At 45.0% G+C, this 17,500-nt stretch overlaps 1 protein-coding gene across 2 annotated transcripts in view; it reads right to left on the bottom strand.

The window, feature by feature from the left end:
* Positions 1-17,500, bottom strand: part of kcnq5b (potassium voltage-gated channel, KQT-like subfamily, member 5b) — a 160,718-nt gene that overhangs the window by 34,058 nt on the left and 109,160 nt on the right. For both annotated transcript variants that reach the window (XM_048247236.1, XM_048247237.1), the window contains exon 2: positions 2,062-2,152. In XM_048247236.1, coding sequence (XP_048103193.1) covers positions 2,062-2,152 — 91 coding nt within the window. The remainder of the gene's footprint in view (positions 1-2,061; positions 2,153-17,500) is intronic.

Raw genomic sequence — 17,500 nt, 5'->3', positions numbered from 1 at the left:
CTGGCTACTGCTCAGCCAATTAATAACTTGGCAAAATGACACCAGACTCCCCAGTCAACTACTAAAATCTCCAAAAGAGTTATTAATGTTCAGTTAGAGGGCTTAGATAGGAGTGAAGTTTTTAGACAGCGCAATAGCCGAACAAACTTTTTATATCTAGACCCCGTAGATCTCTCTATTTCTCACAACAAGAGCTGATTATACGACTTCAATTGTCTTGGGGTAACGAATAAACAGATCTATTGGGTAGTTTGTAACATTATAAGTACCAGTTTTTTTTATCATACATTATATGCACATTTCTAAGGGAGGTTTGCCCAGTCAAGACACCTGACTGGTTTTGCTGTCGAAGTACTGTGGCAAATGGCCGACTCACAGCACCTCTATATGCGAGAACAAACATCCGCTTTGTATGTGATTTGATTTCTGTTGTATATGTGTTGCTTTGCATGAAAACTGTATTGTCATACCATGACTGTCAATGATTACTGTTCTGTATTTGTGTCTTTAAGCATCAATAATAATAACAACAAAAAAACATCCGCAAGGCAGTGATACTGGACAGCCCCGTCCCGATGACACTCTTCTTCTCCTCTTCACTTCCTTATCACCACTTCTTCCTCCCTCCCTCCCTCCCTTCCTCCCTCCATCCCAGCGGCTCCGATCAGCAAGGTCAGAGCGTATTGATACTACACGCGCCGCTAATCTGATTATGAGCCGTCTGTCCGTAATCTCTGATTTCATTACCAGCCCGACAGCGACAGCGTTGAGTGAAAACATGAAATCCAGTTATGAAGAGCGGATTTGCCGAGCCATAATCCCGATCCACAGCCCAGCGCACTCCCCGAACGTGGATCGGCCTCCGGAAAGCGTGGAAGAGAGAGAGAGTGCAGTTCGGGCCCAAACCGAGTCTTTCTCCTCACTGCCGACACAAGTAATAGCCATATAGTGGACAGAGAGAACAACTCAATCCCTCCCTAAATCCCTCGGTCCACTTATGTCATAATACAAAGAGGGAAGAGCTGTTCTTAGAAATTGGTTTGTCTAATACAATATGTACCTTTGACTAACCCGTTGTCTCTATATTTTTAGCTTCAGATGAGAGCATTTGCGGAGGGAAAAAGTTTGGTGCACTTTCCATAAAATGTAGGGCATGTTCAGGGCATATTGTGAGCAGTATTAGATAATGCAGTCTCATCATGTTTGCAGAAACAGGAAGTAGTAGCACACATTGAGTAGAAACAAACTGAGTAAAAACTTCTACTAGAGTGTATTTACAGCAAGGCATCAGTAATGCGTTGCTTTGCAATGGAATGCAAAACCTTTCCACTAAAAACATGACAGAATACTTTTATATTTAATCATTTATCTGATTTAGAATAGAAAGGAATATTACGATTGAAACCTATAATTTGATAAATCAAAACAACGTGGAGTGGAGATGGCAATGATCTGCTTTGAGAAAACATAGCCATTTGTTTTCTGATCCCTTTCAACTCAGAGGAAATGCATTCATTTATCAGTCACCATCTACCACACACAATTCTTTTCCCCAGATGTAATCAGACAAGGATGTTGATTATATCTGCTGCTGATGGCAAACAAAATGGTACACGGTCAGTGAATGCTGACTATCAGTCGAGTCCCTAATTGAGTTGGAATGGTCATAATTTACCATGGTCATATTCAATGGTCATAATCTGATTCATATTTTACAGTAAGTATGAATCAGTTCCTTGCCAGGAAAATAAAATAAGCAAGATTGAGTGACTCTCTCCTACTAAAAAAAGAGAAATGAGCGGGTCCCTCCATTCACCAACACAATTATCTACGTGCAGCCAACACAGAAACCAAATAACCATTGATTGCTCATCTGCAGGGTCTATATCATCTCATTTTTATTGTCTAATTTATTTTGAAATGAAAAAATATATATATAATTACATTTTTTTGGTTTGGGTCAACCATGATATTTAGTGGCCAGGGCCAGGGGGTAATTTTGTGTAATGTGAGCAGGCGCGGACAACTGGCCTGGACTGGACAACGCTAAGGGGGTCTTACCAGGATGAGGAGGCAGTGCGAGGCCAGTTCCTGTTGCTCCGGGATAGTGGAGAGGACAGAGAGTATCAGGCATCCGAACACGAGGATGAACCTGTGAATCACACACACACACACACACACACACACACACAGACAAAGAGAAACATCATATAAACTCATGTCAACCAATGTAAACACCCTCTCTACCAGGACTAGAAAGAAAAGCCTGTACTCATTATCCACGGATCAGCAAGGACAAATAAGAAAAAAGGAAGAAAGACAACAACAACCAGAAACCAGAAAAAAAAGAAAATAAAAAAAAAAGCGGACCACAAAGCTGCTGAACCTCGTCCAGTTGTCTCTCTCAACCCTCTAAGGAGCGTACCCTTAACTTTTCCCATCACATTATTGTGAAATACGATGTGGGCTAAGGGGGGCCTCCAAAACCCAGCGAGTGGCAGAGTTACGGCGGACGGGATGACTCCTGAATTATTGACCCCGTCCACTCGGAGTGCAGCGGAGAAAAGCATCTGTGTTTGATCAACAGCAGATCTGCACAGAGGGATGAACCCACGGGGATCTGCTCACATGCTTATAGGGAGGAGAAATCAAGGCAAGAGATGCCTATCTGTCTATCTATCTACAGTATCTGTCTGTCTGTGTGGGTTGCAGAGGAAATGAGGTGTAATATCTAGGGTGAGTGTGTGTGTGTACAGTATGTCTGCATATATCTGTCCAAAACATCTGTCTATCTACAGTATCTATCTATCTATCTATCTGTAGAGAGGGACAGGAACATAACAATTTGGAGCATGAAAAGTGGAACTGAGGTGACAAAATGAAAGAGCTCCTTGGTCTTCCATCCACCTCCCCTTAAGGCCATTGCCTGTGTGGGTTTCATCCACAGAACAACCTCGACCTCAACCTCAGCCTCCACCCCTGCAGCTTAATAAATCAGTAATCGCTTACTTCAACAGCAATTCATACAACACAACACCGGCCAGGGTCATGACCCCTTGGACAACAAAGGCTGCGCTCAACACAAAGGCTTAAAAAAATACAATTCCATTCTGCGAATCCACTCTTTACACAACATCCACAAACAACACAGGCTATCACTCATCCTTGTGTCAGTGTGTGTTGCATAGGTGTGTGTGTGTATATATATATTATATATATATATATATATATAAGTATATACTCTTTTGATCCCGTGAGGGAAATTTGGTCTCTGCGTTTATCCCAATCCTTGAATTAGTGAAACACACACAGCACACAGTGTACACACAGTGAGGTGAAGCACACACTAATCCCGGGCGCAGTGAGCTGCCTGCATCAACAGCGGCTTTCAGGAGCAATGAGGGGTTAGGTGCCTTGCTCAAGCACTTCAGCCGTGCCTACTGGTGGGGGTTCAAACCGCAACCCTCCGGTTACAGGTCCGAAGTGCTAACCAGTAGGCCACGGCTGCCCCTGTGTGTGTGTGTGTGTGTGTGTGTGTGTGTGTGTGTGTGTGTGTGTGTGTGTGTGTGTGTGTGTGTGTGTGTGTGTGTGTGTGTGTGTGTGTGTGTGTGTGTGTGTGTGTGTGTGTGTGTGTGTGTGTGTGTGTGTGTGTGTGTGTGTGTGTGTGTGTGTGTGTGTGTGTGTGTGTGTGTGTGTGTGTGTGTGTGTGTGTGTGTGTGTGTGTGTGTGTGTGTGTGTATGTGTGAGGTGACACAGAATTGCATGTGAGCGGATGATCAGCGTGTCCCTGGGTGACCTCAGGTCAGGAGGAGGACAGGTAACTGTGGTTACAGTGGAACCGCATCCTCTCTTGTCGTGGACAGAAGCTCAGAAGCACCGGCCACAGCATAAACAGACCACTTGATAAATTACTCACAGTGAGAACCCGTTTCCTTCTAAAGAATAATGTGGAAAATATATTGAAGATCATCAGTTAACGTGTCTTGCTTGAGGTGTCTTTGAGGTGTCACATCCAAATGCAGATAAAAAACATGGTTATATTCACATGTGTGTGTTGATTTGTGCAACACTCAGGTGCAGGACACATTTTAATGGTGGGTATAACAGTAATCAAGCCCTAAGAGCACATCTGGTTTGATAATCTTTTTATAAACATTTCATTTATAACTCCTTCCCATAATAGTCTTTGTGTGCCAATTCCAGTGTCTAGCAATACAGCAATCAGTTCCGTTCCCTACCGTTTCGTTCCGTTTCGTTTTGCCTATTTGCCGCAAATGACCAGCCGTCCCGGTTTAAGGGTTTGCGACACTTTTGACTGACATATCCATAATTTACATTTATTCATTTCACTACATGCTAACCTGGCTCCTTAGCCACTACACTACCACCGCCACAAAATAGTTTGCCACACAAATAGAACTTTCAGGTGTTGCAAAGTAAGATATTGCTTCCTGACTTCCTTCCTCACTTTCTATGAAGTTTCAGTGTGATATGTGAACGGACTACTTGTACAATGATATGAAAGACATTAGTCAGAAGCACAAAAATATGTTGCCATTGACAGCGGTCATTCATTTTTGCAGGGGACAAATAGAAATACAAATAGCGGGAGGGCCCATTCAAGTCAACAGAACTTTCTGCAGCCTTGATGAAATGCGTTACATTTCTTGGGCCTTGATGAAATGTGTCGCTAGACTGTATACACATTTTAACGGGCCAAAGTTGAAGAGCTGTTGTCCGTTGTTGTTCGTGCAAATATAGGCTGGTTCATGTTCCCTTGCATTGTGTAACTGAGGTCCATGGCTTGTCTGGCTTTCACCAGACCAAGCTCATCTTGTAAGAAATCAAAAAATAAATAGCGGGCAGATCAGGCTGGGTTCACAAAGCCTAGTCCATAGGCACCCGATATTGTTTAATTTTCCGATTGAGATATCCACGCTCTTGTTATTCTAAATGCAAAAATGCATCAGGGAGTTATGACAAAACGGTAACTAACAAACTAGATCCTAATAGAAAGCTGTTAGCTTCCCTAAGCTACAGGTAGGCCTATAAGAGATAGCAAGGTGACATTGATATGATGTTGATTTTTCATCCAAATCATCATTTTGGTTGAGATTGAAATCTCAATGGTAAATAGACATTGAATCAGCATTACAATCCCGACAAAAACCCGACAGTGCATGAATATCGATAAGAGAGATATCGAAACAACATTGGTTTATAGTTTATGTTGCCATAATCGATACATAGTTTACTAAAAGATATTGAAAAATCATGGATTTGTGGTTGACTGGGAAATCTAAACTTGGTGATTGAAGAGTGGACCGCGCGACGACGTTTGAACTGTCCGGCAGGAGATCATTTTCAGCAACAGTTCAGTCAGACCAACGAGGGGATTCAGCTCTCTGTCAAGTTCACTCCTCCTTAATGGTAAGCAAGCATTTATTTATCAAACAATAATGTTTTATTGTAAAAGTGTAGGCTACTACATTAAATTCGGTCATGTTTACAGTCTACTGTATGTACATCGTACTGTCTGACTTACAAACTCATTCAAATGCTAGGCTAGCTAAATTTACTTGCTGTTTAGGCTAACTTACGTTATGGCAGTTCATCATAATGTTAGGTTAACGTTACTCGGCAGCCTGATTTATAATTAGGTCCTACCTTTGTTGTCAGTAAGTTACAGTTTATTATACTCATGATAATAAAATATGAAGTAGTGCTAGGCCTACCGGTAACGTTAGCTTCTTCTAGCTAGGCTACTGTCAAAATTATAAGCTGAAGATGTGCTGCTGGTTAACGTGGAGATTTAGCTAACATTTATGTAACTCCTGGTGCATATTTTTCTGAGTTTAATAGGCTAACTTTAGCAATACTGATATAAGTTAACTTTAAGTCATATCTGACTAGACTGCTGCTATCATTAACCGTTCATTGGGCAGCAAAATTGTTCGGACGAACAGAGCTGCCCGAATGGCTGGTGCTGCTAGCAAACACGGCATGTTCAATGAGCTCACCCAGCTTGCGAAACTGAATTATTCTAACACTATCTTCAGCCTGGATTTTGACAGCAAACTCAACAAACATATAGAATATATATTCTATGATTATTCTAAAGTTTCAATTATAAGTAGCCTTCAGTTTCAGTTTAACATATTTATCTAACACTGTCTATCTCTTTTTCTTCTGTTTCTGTTAGGTGCCACTTCACTCTGCTACTGGATGGTGGAGGAGGGCTGACTGCAAACCGGGTGGTCTATGAATGCTATACTGAATGGATTGGGGGGAGTGGTCGAAATTTTTACGTAAAAGTCTAGGGGTTTTTACCAATGTCTGGGGCTACATACCCACCAAATTTCATGTGCACAGGTGTTTCGGTGTCCCGGGTATCGTTGACCAAAAATTCAGGAAGTAGATGACGCGAAAAAAAACTTTGACAATCATTATATGACCGATTAGCGGCGGTCATAATTAACGTCATCAGACAGAAATGTTTCTTACAAATACCAGTGTATAGCTTTCCACTCCATCACGACACCAGGCCCGAAGGGGATGTGCACATGTCAAAGGGGTGAGTAGAAACTGGCCCTTACGGAAATACAAGTGGGGGCTGACCACTCTTTGAAGGGCAAAAAGGGACGAGACCTATTCAAGCCCCCTCCCTCCCTTCTCCACCAGAGCAGTCCAGATGACCCCCCAGGGTGAGACATAGAGGTCAAAGGCCATTGCTTTCCACAGGCCATGGCCAAGGTCATGACCTTGCGAGTGAGCAAGCGCAAGCGGTCTCTTTATGTAGGGATGTTCTCTAGTGAGTGTGTGACATTTTGCTTTCCGCTTGCTTTTTTTTAAAAGGTGGGCTACGTGGGTGTGTGAAAAGGCATCCACTGGAAACAGAAAAAAAAAAAATCTAGAAAATTCCAAAGGCCCTCCAGGAGATTAAGTGCCTTTGAGCAGTCTGTGCCTCTTTTGTGCATTACTGCGTTTATTGTTTTAAACAATATGGACGGTAAAAAGAGGAGGAAGAAAGAAAAACACAAACAAAGGGTAAAAAGATGAATGAGCACAAATAAAAGGAGAGCACAAAAGAGAGAGAGAAAGAGAGAGAGAAAGAGAGAGAGAAAGAGAGAGAGAAAGAGAGAGGGAGATAAGAAAGGAATGGGTTTCAAAAATACTGTACGCTGCACGCTGTGCGCTTGCTTACTGTGTAGAATGTGGCAGAAGTCTTAGAAGTAGGAGGACACTAGTCAGGGCTTTCATTGTCATTTCCACATATGCACAAGTAATGCGTGTGTGTGTGTGTGTGTGTGTGTGTGTATGTGTGTATGTGTGTGTGTGTGTGCACAATACATAAAGGGGAGTGTGATCCTTCATCACTGGATAATGACTCTGGCCAGGGCCCTGCTTATCCTCTGCCGAGCCACTCTGCCCTGTGTGTCACTTCCTCTTCCTGTGGGCAGCGGCTGGTGTCTGGAGAGCGTCCAGCCCCTGACACCCCCTTCAAGCAGACCCCCATGTCCCTCTCTCTGGCTACTCTCAAAGGCACACTTAACCTTTAAACAAACCCCTCAGAGAGAGAGAGAGAGAACAACATATATAGGGAGAGAAAGGGAGGGAAATAAACTGAAAATTTGCAAAGGGAAAGATGTGAAGAGGGACAATAAAAGAATAAGGGAGAAAGAGAGTGATAGAGAGAGAGAGAGAGAGAGAGAGAGAGAGAGAGAGATCCTCAGCAGTCCCCTTTTGCCCCTCTCCATCTGAGCGGGCGTGCTCATCAGTGCCCCGCCGTGCTCTGCTTCATTTGCATGCTTCCATATGATTTGTTTGGAGAGCGCCAGTGACAAGGACGAGTGACTAACGTCCAAGCACGAGCCGGCCGGGCCTCCGCTCGGGATGCATTACATTACGCCGCATTAGCCTCACTTTGAGACGGAGCTCCCCTCCTCCGCTAAAAAAAGACAGAGAGACGTATCGTCCCCTCCAAACGAGCTCCTGCTTCTTGTCCAGTAGAGCTTTTTGTCCTTCACTGTTCTCTTAGCTATGCAGTAGACATGCACTCACTCACAGGCTGTGAGGACATGAGAGACATATTAGCATATTAGCTTATTAGCGTAGGGTAAAACAAACACCCAGTTAGGGGCTTTTGAGTCTGTGGTTGTGTGCATGTATGTGAATGTGTGTGTGTGTGTGTGTGTGTGTGCATGTGTGGAGTGTGTATGTTTGTAGTGTGTGTGTGTGTGTGTGTGTGTGTGTGTGTGTGTGTGAGAGTGTGTGTGAAAGTGTGTGTGTGTGTGTGTTGAGTGTGTTTGTAATGTGGAGTGTGTGTTGAGTGTGTGACGAGAGCAAGAGACAAGAGAGTGCCAGTGACTTATCACACTCGGCGACAGTGGTAGCGGCGGCGGCTTCTGCTTTCTTTCCGCCTCCATATGTGCCCACCGCTGACAGAAGCCAGGGGTCACTCCTGCACGACTCATCTGCAGTGAGTACACAAAGCAAAAGTAGCGGAACGACTTGAAATCCCCAACGCACGAACACATACATGGAGCCTCACGCCGCGTCCTAAGGGTCAGGGACGTCTAACAATGACGGTTCTGTCCACAATGCAATGTTTGATTCACATCACATACAGTGGAATATACAGTGGACAATTCATCTGTGAGAAAGTCGGCATGTCAAGGGAGAGAGAGAGAGAGAGAGAGAGAGAGAGAGAGAGAGAGAGAGAGAGAGAGAGAGAGAGAGAGAGGTGTCCATCAATGTTCAAAAAACTTTGCACTGTCTGTCATGACACCTCACTCTTTAACACACTGCCAGGAAAAGAGCTAGGAACATTTCACTTGTGCTGTCGTTCACATTGTGTCACTTTTTTCAGTTAGGACACGATGTCAGCTGCTCTACTCCCCTTGTATGTGAGTGTGCTGTCCAAGGTGCTGAACTCAAAGATCATTGAAAGACATTTACAACGGCTGTCTTATCATTACCCAAAATCATTTTTTTTAATTAAAAAGAAAGAAATTGCCATTGTAATTAAAAACAAAAGCATACTGTTAAAATTGAATGTATCACAGTTTTATATTTCACAATAGCCTTTTTTAGAGTTTTAAGACTATAGCATGAAACTAGGGCAGATGCAGTGCAGTTGTATAAGAGTCTGGGGTTTTCAGAAAAAGACAACGAGCTCCTCTCTGTCATGTTTTGTCTTGTTAGGAGCTGAATTTACATTCTTTGAAATTGGAGTTCACAAACAAGCTGTCAGTTGATGCTACATAGGACAACTGCACTGCAGTCTTGGGGTTCACACAGGCATGCTGTCAGGAGTTGATGCCACATAGGACAAATGCACTGCAGTCTTGCCATTGTGAACATCGCATTAAAGCCAAATGCAAGACATCAAAACACTCCTCCAAGGTCAGACCCGTCTCTTCCTCCTGCTTCAACTATCCTTTTGTTTCGGCTCGAGCTATGGGACTATTTCATTTATGTCACTGTGGCATTCTCTCTCTCTCTCTCTCTCTGTCTCTCTGTTCTTGTTGTGAATGGCCATGCCACGCAACCTAACAGACGCCTGAAACCACAGCCGGCTAAGAAAGGTCTCGCATGAGGATGTCTGACATCACAAAGGAGGAAAGAATAAAGCAGAGATGTTTTATCTGTCTGGGCTGCCTGGAGCTGTTTCTTCTCTCCTTATACAGTACATCTCTCTCTCTCTTTCTCTCTTTCTCTCTCACACACACATACACACACAGCCATACACACAGACGTACATCTAATCTAACGTATGCTCTGTAACTCTGCCAAGTGGCTGTGAAAGCTGTTATCATTCACCTGCCATGGCCTTGTAAGTGATGACGGAGACAAAAACATTTCCAAGCAACTACGCAAAACAAAACAGACCTGATGGACCACAGTTTATCAGCCTGAATGGGATTATTCATACACTCTCTCTCACACACACTCTCTCTCTCTCTCTCACACACACACACACACCTGACTAGCTTTATTAACTACAGCAATTGGCCCTTAACTGACACACAGAGCATGGGCACCTTGTGAATATCAAAACAGACACCTGTAAGAGCATGACTCTGTCCTCACGTGGCCACACACAAAAGGGTGTTCCAGTCCTTGTCAAACCTGAACACTGTAACCACCCAGAGATCAGAAACAAACAGCTGTTTAATCCCGTCTTCACAGCTGGCCACTGTATAATTAATACACAATATCACACAGGTGAGAGTGCTGCTCTATCTCTGTAATACATTGTAATGAGTTCTCAAACGTAGACAATAAAACACGGTTAAACAAATACACAGTGCGCAGTACACTGTTTTCCATCTTTATGAGGGTCAAAGTCTTAAATCAAGCCCAACCATGCTACCACTGATCTACATCTAAATACCTTCACTTAGTGCACCGTACTGGTTCGATCCAACCGCTTTGCTTGGTGATGCACGATCACTGATGAACCAGTTTCTTTCTTTACTTTCTGATGTAGTGCACTGTATATACAAAGTGGTGCATGGAAAGAGACCTGCTTAAGACCAGCTTAGACGGGATGGACGACACACACACACACACACACACACTCATGCACAGGCACGCACACACACACACACACGCACGCACACACACGCGCATGAACACGCACAGGCACATGCACACACACGCGCACACACACACACACGCGCACGCAGCGCACACACACACACACATTACACATTTGACCGAAGTGTAAACTGCCCTTCTAACATCACTACTGTGAAGTTTCCATGATGCATACAGCTCTTTGAAGTGCTGTGCCAAGAGACATCATTCTCTCCCTCGTTTTGTCCTCTCTCTATCTCTCTCTCTCTCTGCTTAGACATAAAGCATTAGGGAAAGGATGAGTAGGTATTAGAAGGCCATTTCTGGGATTGAGCTGCCTTTGTGTTCCTTTCCATGATACCCCCCTCTGTTTCCACTTCACCTTTAACAGTAGCCAGATAAAAGAAGGGCCAACAGAATGAAAGTAATAACCTTTACACTGCCGGGCTAATTATGTGCCATATATGTATGTAAAACATATGAATACATTCGTGCGAGCATGCACACAAGATGTTTTATCTGTCTGGACAGCCTAGGGCTGTTTCTTCTCTCCATTGGCAGATGCATGAAAAATATATCCACTGAAATTAAAGCCTTAGAAATTGTAAGAGTTAAATTCAAAGTATAGCTAGCATGCATCTTGACCCCTCAAAATCATGACAAAATAAACAAACCAAAACACGATGTTTAGAGCATAGTCACACGTGTCACTAATGCTGCGGAAATCCACCCACCACTGCCTGTTTCTCCCATTCCTTCACCCTCCTCATCACAATCTCCACTGGGCTCATAGGCTCAGCTGAACGCGGCCGGATAGCAAAGGCACTTTGCCCTGGACGCAAACACCCACTTAGCTTCTTCCCCGACCCTCAGGCAAAGACCGCTCAGTGGAGCTGAGCTTTTGTGTCCGACTGGTAGATGAAATGTCCAGCCATTTGCTTCAGCTGACTTATTTCACACTTGACTGTGTAAATTTGTCTTTGCTCAACAATTTTTTTTGTAACTACACCCATGTGACTATTTATTCGACATGGTTTCAAGTTTGTTGGGATATTAACTTACTTACACACTTGATATTTAGCCTAGATGAATAGCTGGTGCTGTGTTTTTGGCTTACTTTAATTGTACTAGCTTACTTTTCTGGTTGATGTGATTGTACTTAATGTGAGTTGATATTTAAACAGAGCTGGTGCCGTGGTTTTTGGCATAACTGATTTGTTATGTGATGCTGATTTACTTTTCTGCTTGATGTGACACATAAAATAATTAACGCTCAACATGACTTACTCAAAGCTTAAGAGTCATAACAGTGACTTTTGGTTTCATAATGTCCCAGTTATGAAAACAGTGAAGTAGTCGTAGAGGGTTGTTGCATAAGCATAAGAGCTCGGCCTTGAGCCGTTTGTTGATGTGTTTGAGAGGCCATCAGTGGAGAGCGGGTGAAGGCAGTGAGAATCCCTTTATTCCATGTCGGCTTTTCAAAAACAAGCACCTGTAACCGCACATGTGGACCCCACCTACATCTGTGGGAGGAGAAAGGTCTCACACACACACACACACACACACACACACACACACACACACACACACACACACACCACACCCACACACACACACACACACACACACACACACACACACACACACAGACAAGCTAACCAGCGCTCTATGGGAACCAGGGCAAAACAAACAAAGAAACCAGAATCTTTTCTCTTGTGTTCTCCTGTCCAAATGGTCAGACAATCAGCAGCTCATACCAGAGCAAACACACACACACACACATTCACATACACACACGGGTAGCAGCCCGCCAGCTGGCATATACTATGTACCGATACACCAACACAACTCTGGTTTCTGGTTGAGCAGTAGCGAGAAAATAAATATGTTGTTGTTATCCCATCCTACTAATGACAGAGTAGTCCAAATGTGTGTCTGTCTCTCTGTTCGTTTTAGTGCTTTGATTTACATTGTTGTCATGGTAGCGTTGGTATGCTACTCACTACATGGTAGGCTGCTCACAGAATCTCGCTAGCCTGCTATCTGCTAACCTCTCTTTCCACTCCATGCAACCCCTGTCTGTAGGCCAGTTGGTCTGTCTGTCTGACAATGCTTTCACTTCTACTACCATTCTGGAAGAAAGGACAGATTCATCAGTCATTTTTCTGGAAATGTGTTAGCAGAATTGAACCTGTTTGAACAAAAAATAAAATAAACCTACATTTCCCAAAGGGTTGTCTACATTGCTCTGCTTCTTTATTGTCTGTTCTTGTCATCAGGCATCGTGAAGTCAGGATGTGGAAAGAAACTGTGTGTGGACCTTTTTCGCGGACCCGGGCTTCTGCGAGTGACCGCGGATCATTAGTCAGTTCCGGATCCAGGAAGACACCTGGTTCTGCCATTAGACTGGTCGGTGGCTACTTGGCTTAGCCAACATGGCTGCCCACAGGAAAGCGATTGACCCTATTGCATTTCCACCTGTTCTGATGGCCAAGAACCCCCGCCCTCTCTCCTACTAGTCCCCCGACGATGGCCGCCACTGATAAACGATGTCGGGCCTCGGTTAGCACGAGGCTATTCAGTGGAACCGCTCACGGAGGGGAAAAAGTCCGCCCTCCCCTCAGCAGGCCCAGGCTGCTGGAGTGACCACAGAGCTATTCCCCGCAGTTCCAGGAAAACAGCTGGTTCTCCCATCAGACTGGTGGTGGTGAGGAGCTGCAGAGCCAAAATGGCGGCCCAGAGGACCGTGATTGACTTATATTGCGTTTCCACCTGCTGTGTGTGTGATGGCCTGGTCAGGGCAGCTGTTTGTGGGTTGCATCAAGCCAAGCTAGCACGTGGATGCAAAGAGATAGAAGAAAAAATCGAGGGCTGACATTCTCACATCTTGCTCTTCCCTTCACTGATACCACCTACGCTGTTGCTTCTATATAAATGGTGATTGTGGTTGCACCATGGTGGATCAGCCCACCAAATCCTATCACATCGGGTTGTGAGCTTCCCTCCCAATCTTCAAAAATCTCAGGGGGACTCGGACACGGAGGGGACCTCCTTTCCTAACACTTCTGTTACACACTGTTTGCACTTTGTCCTAATTCACTGTCACCTCATTCATTGACTGTTGTTCTTTAATTCCAAATCACTTTGTCTACCAAATTAATTAAAATACATGAACCTCAAATTCAAATCCCAATGCTCCTCATAGGAACTCCTGCTCAAGAATATGAATTACCTTTGCTGTCCCCATATTCAGAGCTATTAAAGCTGATAAATGCTACATAATATATAATATTGAGGGCAGCCATGGCCTACTGGTTAGGGCTTCGGACTTGTAACTGGGGTTGCGGGTTGCCGGTTCGAACCCCGACCAGTAGGAACGGCTGAAGTACCCTTGAGCAAGGCACCTAACCCCTCACTGTTCCCCGTGCGCCGCTGTTGTTGCAGGCAGCTCACTGTGTCGGGATTAGTGCGTGCTTCACCTCACTGTGTTCACTGTGTTCTGAGTGTGTTTCACTAATTCACAGATTGGGATAAATGCAGAGACCAAACTTCCCCTCACGGGATCAAAAGACTATATATACTTATACTTAATAATATATCATAGTTAGCCTACATCAAGTCCAAAAATAATGGAGTACTCCATTATTATTGGAGTACTCACAGCTTGAGTGTCATCCACTGCAACCTCTCATCATCTCACACCCCAATTTGCTTATTTGGCTCATTCTCGTTCAATTGATTTACATAACAGTGTACATTTGGTGATTTGGTCATAAGGTTTTGTGGGTCACGATCCAACACCCACCTCCACGTCCACCACTAATATGCCCCTCCCTCCTCCCCTCATCTCTTCAGGCCTGGCTGGGTATCCAGCACAGCTGTGAAGTCTCCTCGCGACGTTGTGTAATTCTTTGGCTCAGTACTGGCTCACAGCACAGCGGCTGCAGCAGCAGCAGCAGTAGTGGTAGCGTCGGTGGCGCTAGCAGCCACAATAGCGGTAGCAGTGGCAGGCAGCAGCCTGTTTCCCTGTGCTGAGACAGGCAGTAATTAGAGACCAGCAGATGGATAGAGTGCGTCACTCTCGTAATAACATCGCCCCAGTCAGATTGCAGGCGCTCTGTGCCGAGAGGTCGAGCAGCTGTAGTGTGCTGTACATGAAAAAAAAAAAATGTAACAAATAAAACAAAAGAGGTCTGCGTGTGTTTGTGTTTAGGTGAGTGCTTTATTGCACATGTGTCTGTGCGTATGTGTGTGTTTGTGTTTAGGTGAGTGTTTTATTTCAAGTGTGTGTGTGTGTGTGTGTGTGCGGAGAGAGAGAGAGAGAGAGAGAGAGAGAGGGGAAATGGTAGATGCATACCATCAGAAAAGCATGACGCGTGCCTGTGTGTGGGTGTGTGTGCATGTGCTTGTGTTTTTGGAAGTGTTTGTCTGCGCAAGTGTTTGCGCTCTCGCTGGAGTCGTGACAAAGAGCCCACGGTAGTGGAGAGGAGAGAGAGAGAGAGAGAGAGAGAGAGAGAGAGAGAGAGAGAGCAGCGGTGAGGGCTGCTTTAGCTAAATGACAGGCGTTTACGGATCTCCCTGTGGGAATAGCAGCTCTCCAAACACCCCTGATGGGATTTTCTTCCCCATTACACCAGCAGAACAGCCAGCTAACAGATAGCAGCGGCGAGCTGATTATTCTTCGCACACACACACACACACACACGCAAACTCTGATCTTCACCGCTGCGGTGGAGAGAACGGCCCCTCTGGCAGAATCTAAACTCCCACGCGGGGTATGTCGCAGCGTTGCTTAACGTTGCTAAATGTGCTAAATGCGAGTCCTCTCTCTGACAATGTGTGAGAGTGCAGGCTACTGAAATGCCTGACAACAAAAAACACCATAAAAAAACAGTGCGTCATAAAAGCTGTTGTTGATGTAGCGGCTTGTTTTGTCTGTAAAGGCTCGCTGTTACGCCCTAACTAACGCCCTAACTCTTTTAGCTCCAAGCTTCAAATACCCACGTACTGTAAGTCTTGTCCACCTGAGGGCTTCGATTGAAGCGAGAAACAAGTGGGGAAGATTGGACCTTCTGTTGTCAGGTTCTGGACCTGCCTGGCAGCTACTCCTCTGTCTCCTCTCTTTCTGTTTGCACCTGCGTTTGTTTATCCCTCACATCCTACAGCGGATGAGGAGGATATCGCCTCTGGTGTTGCTGCTGATTCATACAGGCAACAGGTAGATTAAAGGAGAATTCCGGTGTGATATTGACCTAAAGTGTGTTGAAACATGATACCGAGTGTGAACGTATGTCTCATAGCCCATCTCAGCTTGTCCCCTGCACTCCAAAATCTTAGCAAAGAAATGATTTATCTTTCGGGGGACGCCTTCAGTGACACCTTCCTCTTCCTCATACCCACACCACAACCCCAAACCACACACACACACACACACACACACACAACTCCGTTTCTCCCCCAGGCTCTCGACCATACCGCTCCTCACTTCCTCTCTCGATCGATCCAGGACTATTCCGAGGACAATCGCTTCACCCTGGGGGCTTACTTTTTAAATCCCTTCCTTGGCTCTTTGTTATTGAGCCCTGCCGATAGCCTCCACCAGGGTTAACACTGACTCACTGCCATCCCCACTCTTTCACAATCACTCCCAGGCTTTTTGTTCTACAACAACTGCACACGGTTCTTTGACCTTCACCTAATGGTTTCAAATGGTTTGCTCAAATGCTGATTTATAATATGGAGACTGAAGTCTCTGACGTTGCCAAATGCTTGCCTGGAACGCTTGATATTGTACTGTGTAACGTTATTGATCGGGTAGGATTGTGACCCTTTTAGTCGGTTTTTGACTAACTGGGTACCGTCTTAGCACTTAAAAGGTGTTGAGTGTTGATGCCAAGGGACATAGATATATAAATCTTCCATGGTGTTTCTTATTACATAGCAATGGCAATAGATACAGTTATGCATCAAATTTTAACGTTGTCACGTTCAGCTAATGTGCAAATACATGTTGAATGCACAGATGTATGTACTGCCTGTGTGTTGCTATATTCCCTTGTAATTGGGTCACCATTGCAAATGAGGATGTCTTTCCTCCTTTCCTTAAATGATTTGTACATAAAAAAAAAACACATGAACACATTCAAACGTTTTCTCCTGGAAGAAGTGCCTTGGAATTTCTTCATTTCAATGCTCGTCCACCTCTGCCCAACTTTGCCCTGGCACGACAGACAGCGTAGGTAGAGAGTGGTGTCCCAGATTTCACACGCCGGTGCTCGACCCCATCCATCACCCCCCACTTTATCTCCCGGCTGCCACCTTGCTCTTACACAGAAGTGGGGGTCGATCGATGGACGCCTCCACTACCCCCCCTCGCGTTCCCTGCCCAAGGTCTGTTGTGACCCCACTGCAGGCTAACGGGTATTAATGACGGCCCCGGTGCTCCTTAATGAGCTGTCCAGACAGCGTGGCCAGGCATCGGAGATTACGGCTGGACCCCTCTTAGCAAGCGAGAGGGAGACGGTGTGTGTGTGTGTGTGTGTGTGTGTGTGTGTGCTATACAAGTGGTTCCTCACCTTGAGTGAACCAGGAGGGTCATTGATTAGGGATTAAAGTCCACTCTGTTGACTGCATGGAGCTCTATGGTTCAGAGGCTGGGTATGTGTGAGTGAACTGTTAAAAGAGTGTGTGGGACAAAGAGAGATGGCCACTCCGGGTCTATGAGTGGTAGGTGGACTGGACTGGACTGGAGAGAGGAGACATGGGCAGGCTCTCACAGGTGGGGTCGGAAGATGGGCAACATATCGTCAGCACAGCAAGCTCCACACACACACACACGCATACACAGCGTCCTCGCATATGCACACACATGTACGCACACACACACACACACACACACACACACACACACATGCTCTCA

This window comes from Alosa alosa, chromosome 7, assembly GCF_017589495.1.
Source record: "Alosa alosa isolate M-15738 ecotype Scorff River chromosome 7, AALO_Geno_1.1, whole genome shotgun sequence".
In the NCBI taxonomy this organism is placed as follows: domain Eukaryota; kingdom Metazoa; phylum Chordata; class Actinopteri; order Clupeiformes; family Clupeidae; genus Alosa; species Alosa alosa.
The sequence above is the reverse complement of the archived record's forward strand: the minus strand, read 5'-3'. Positions and strand labels throughout refer to the sequence as shown.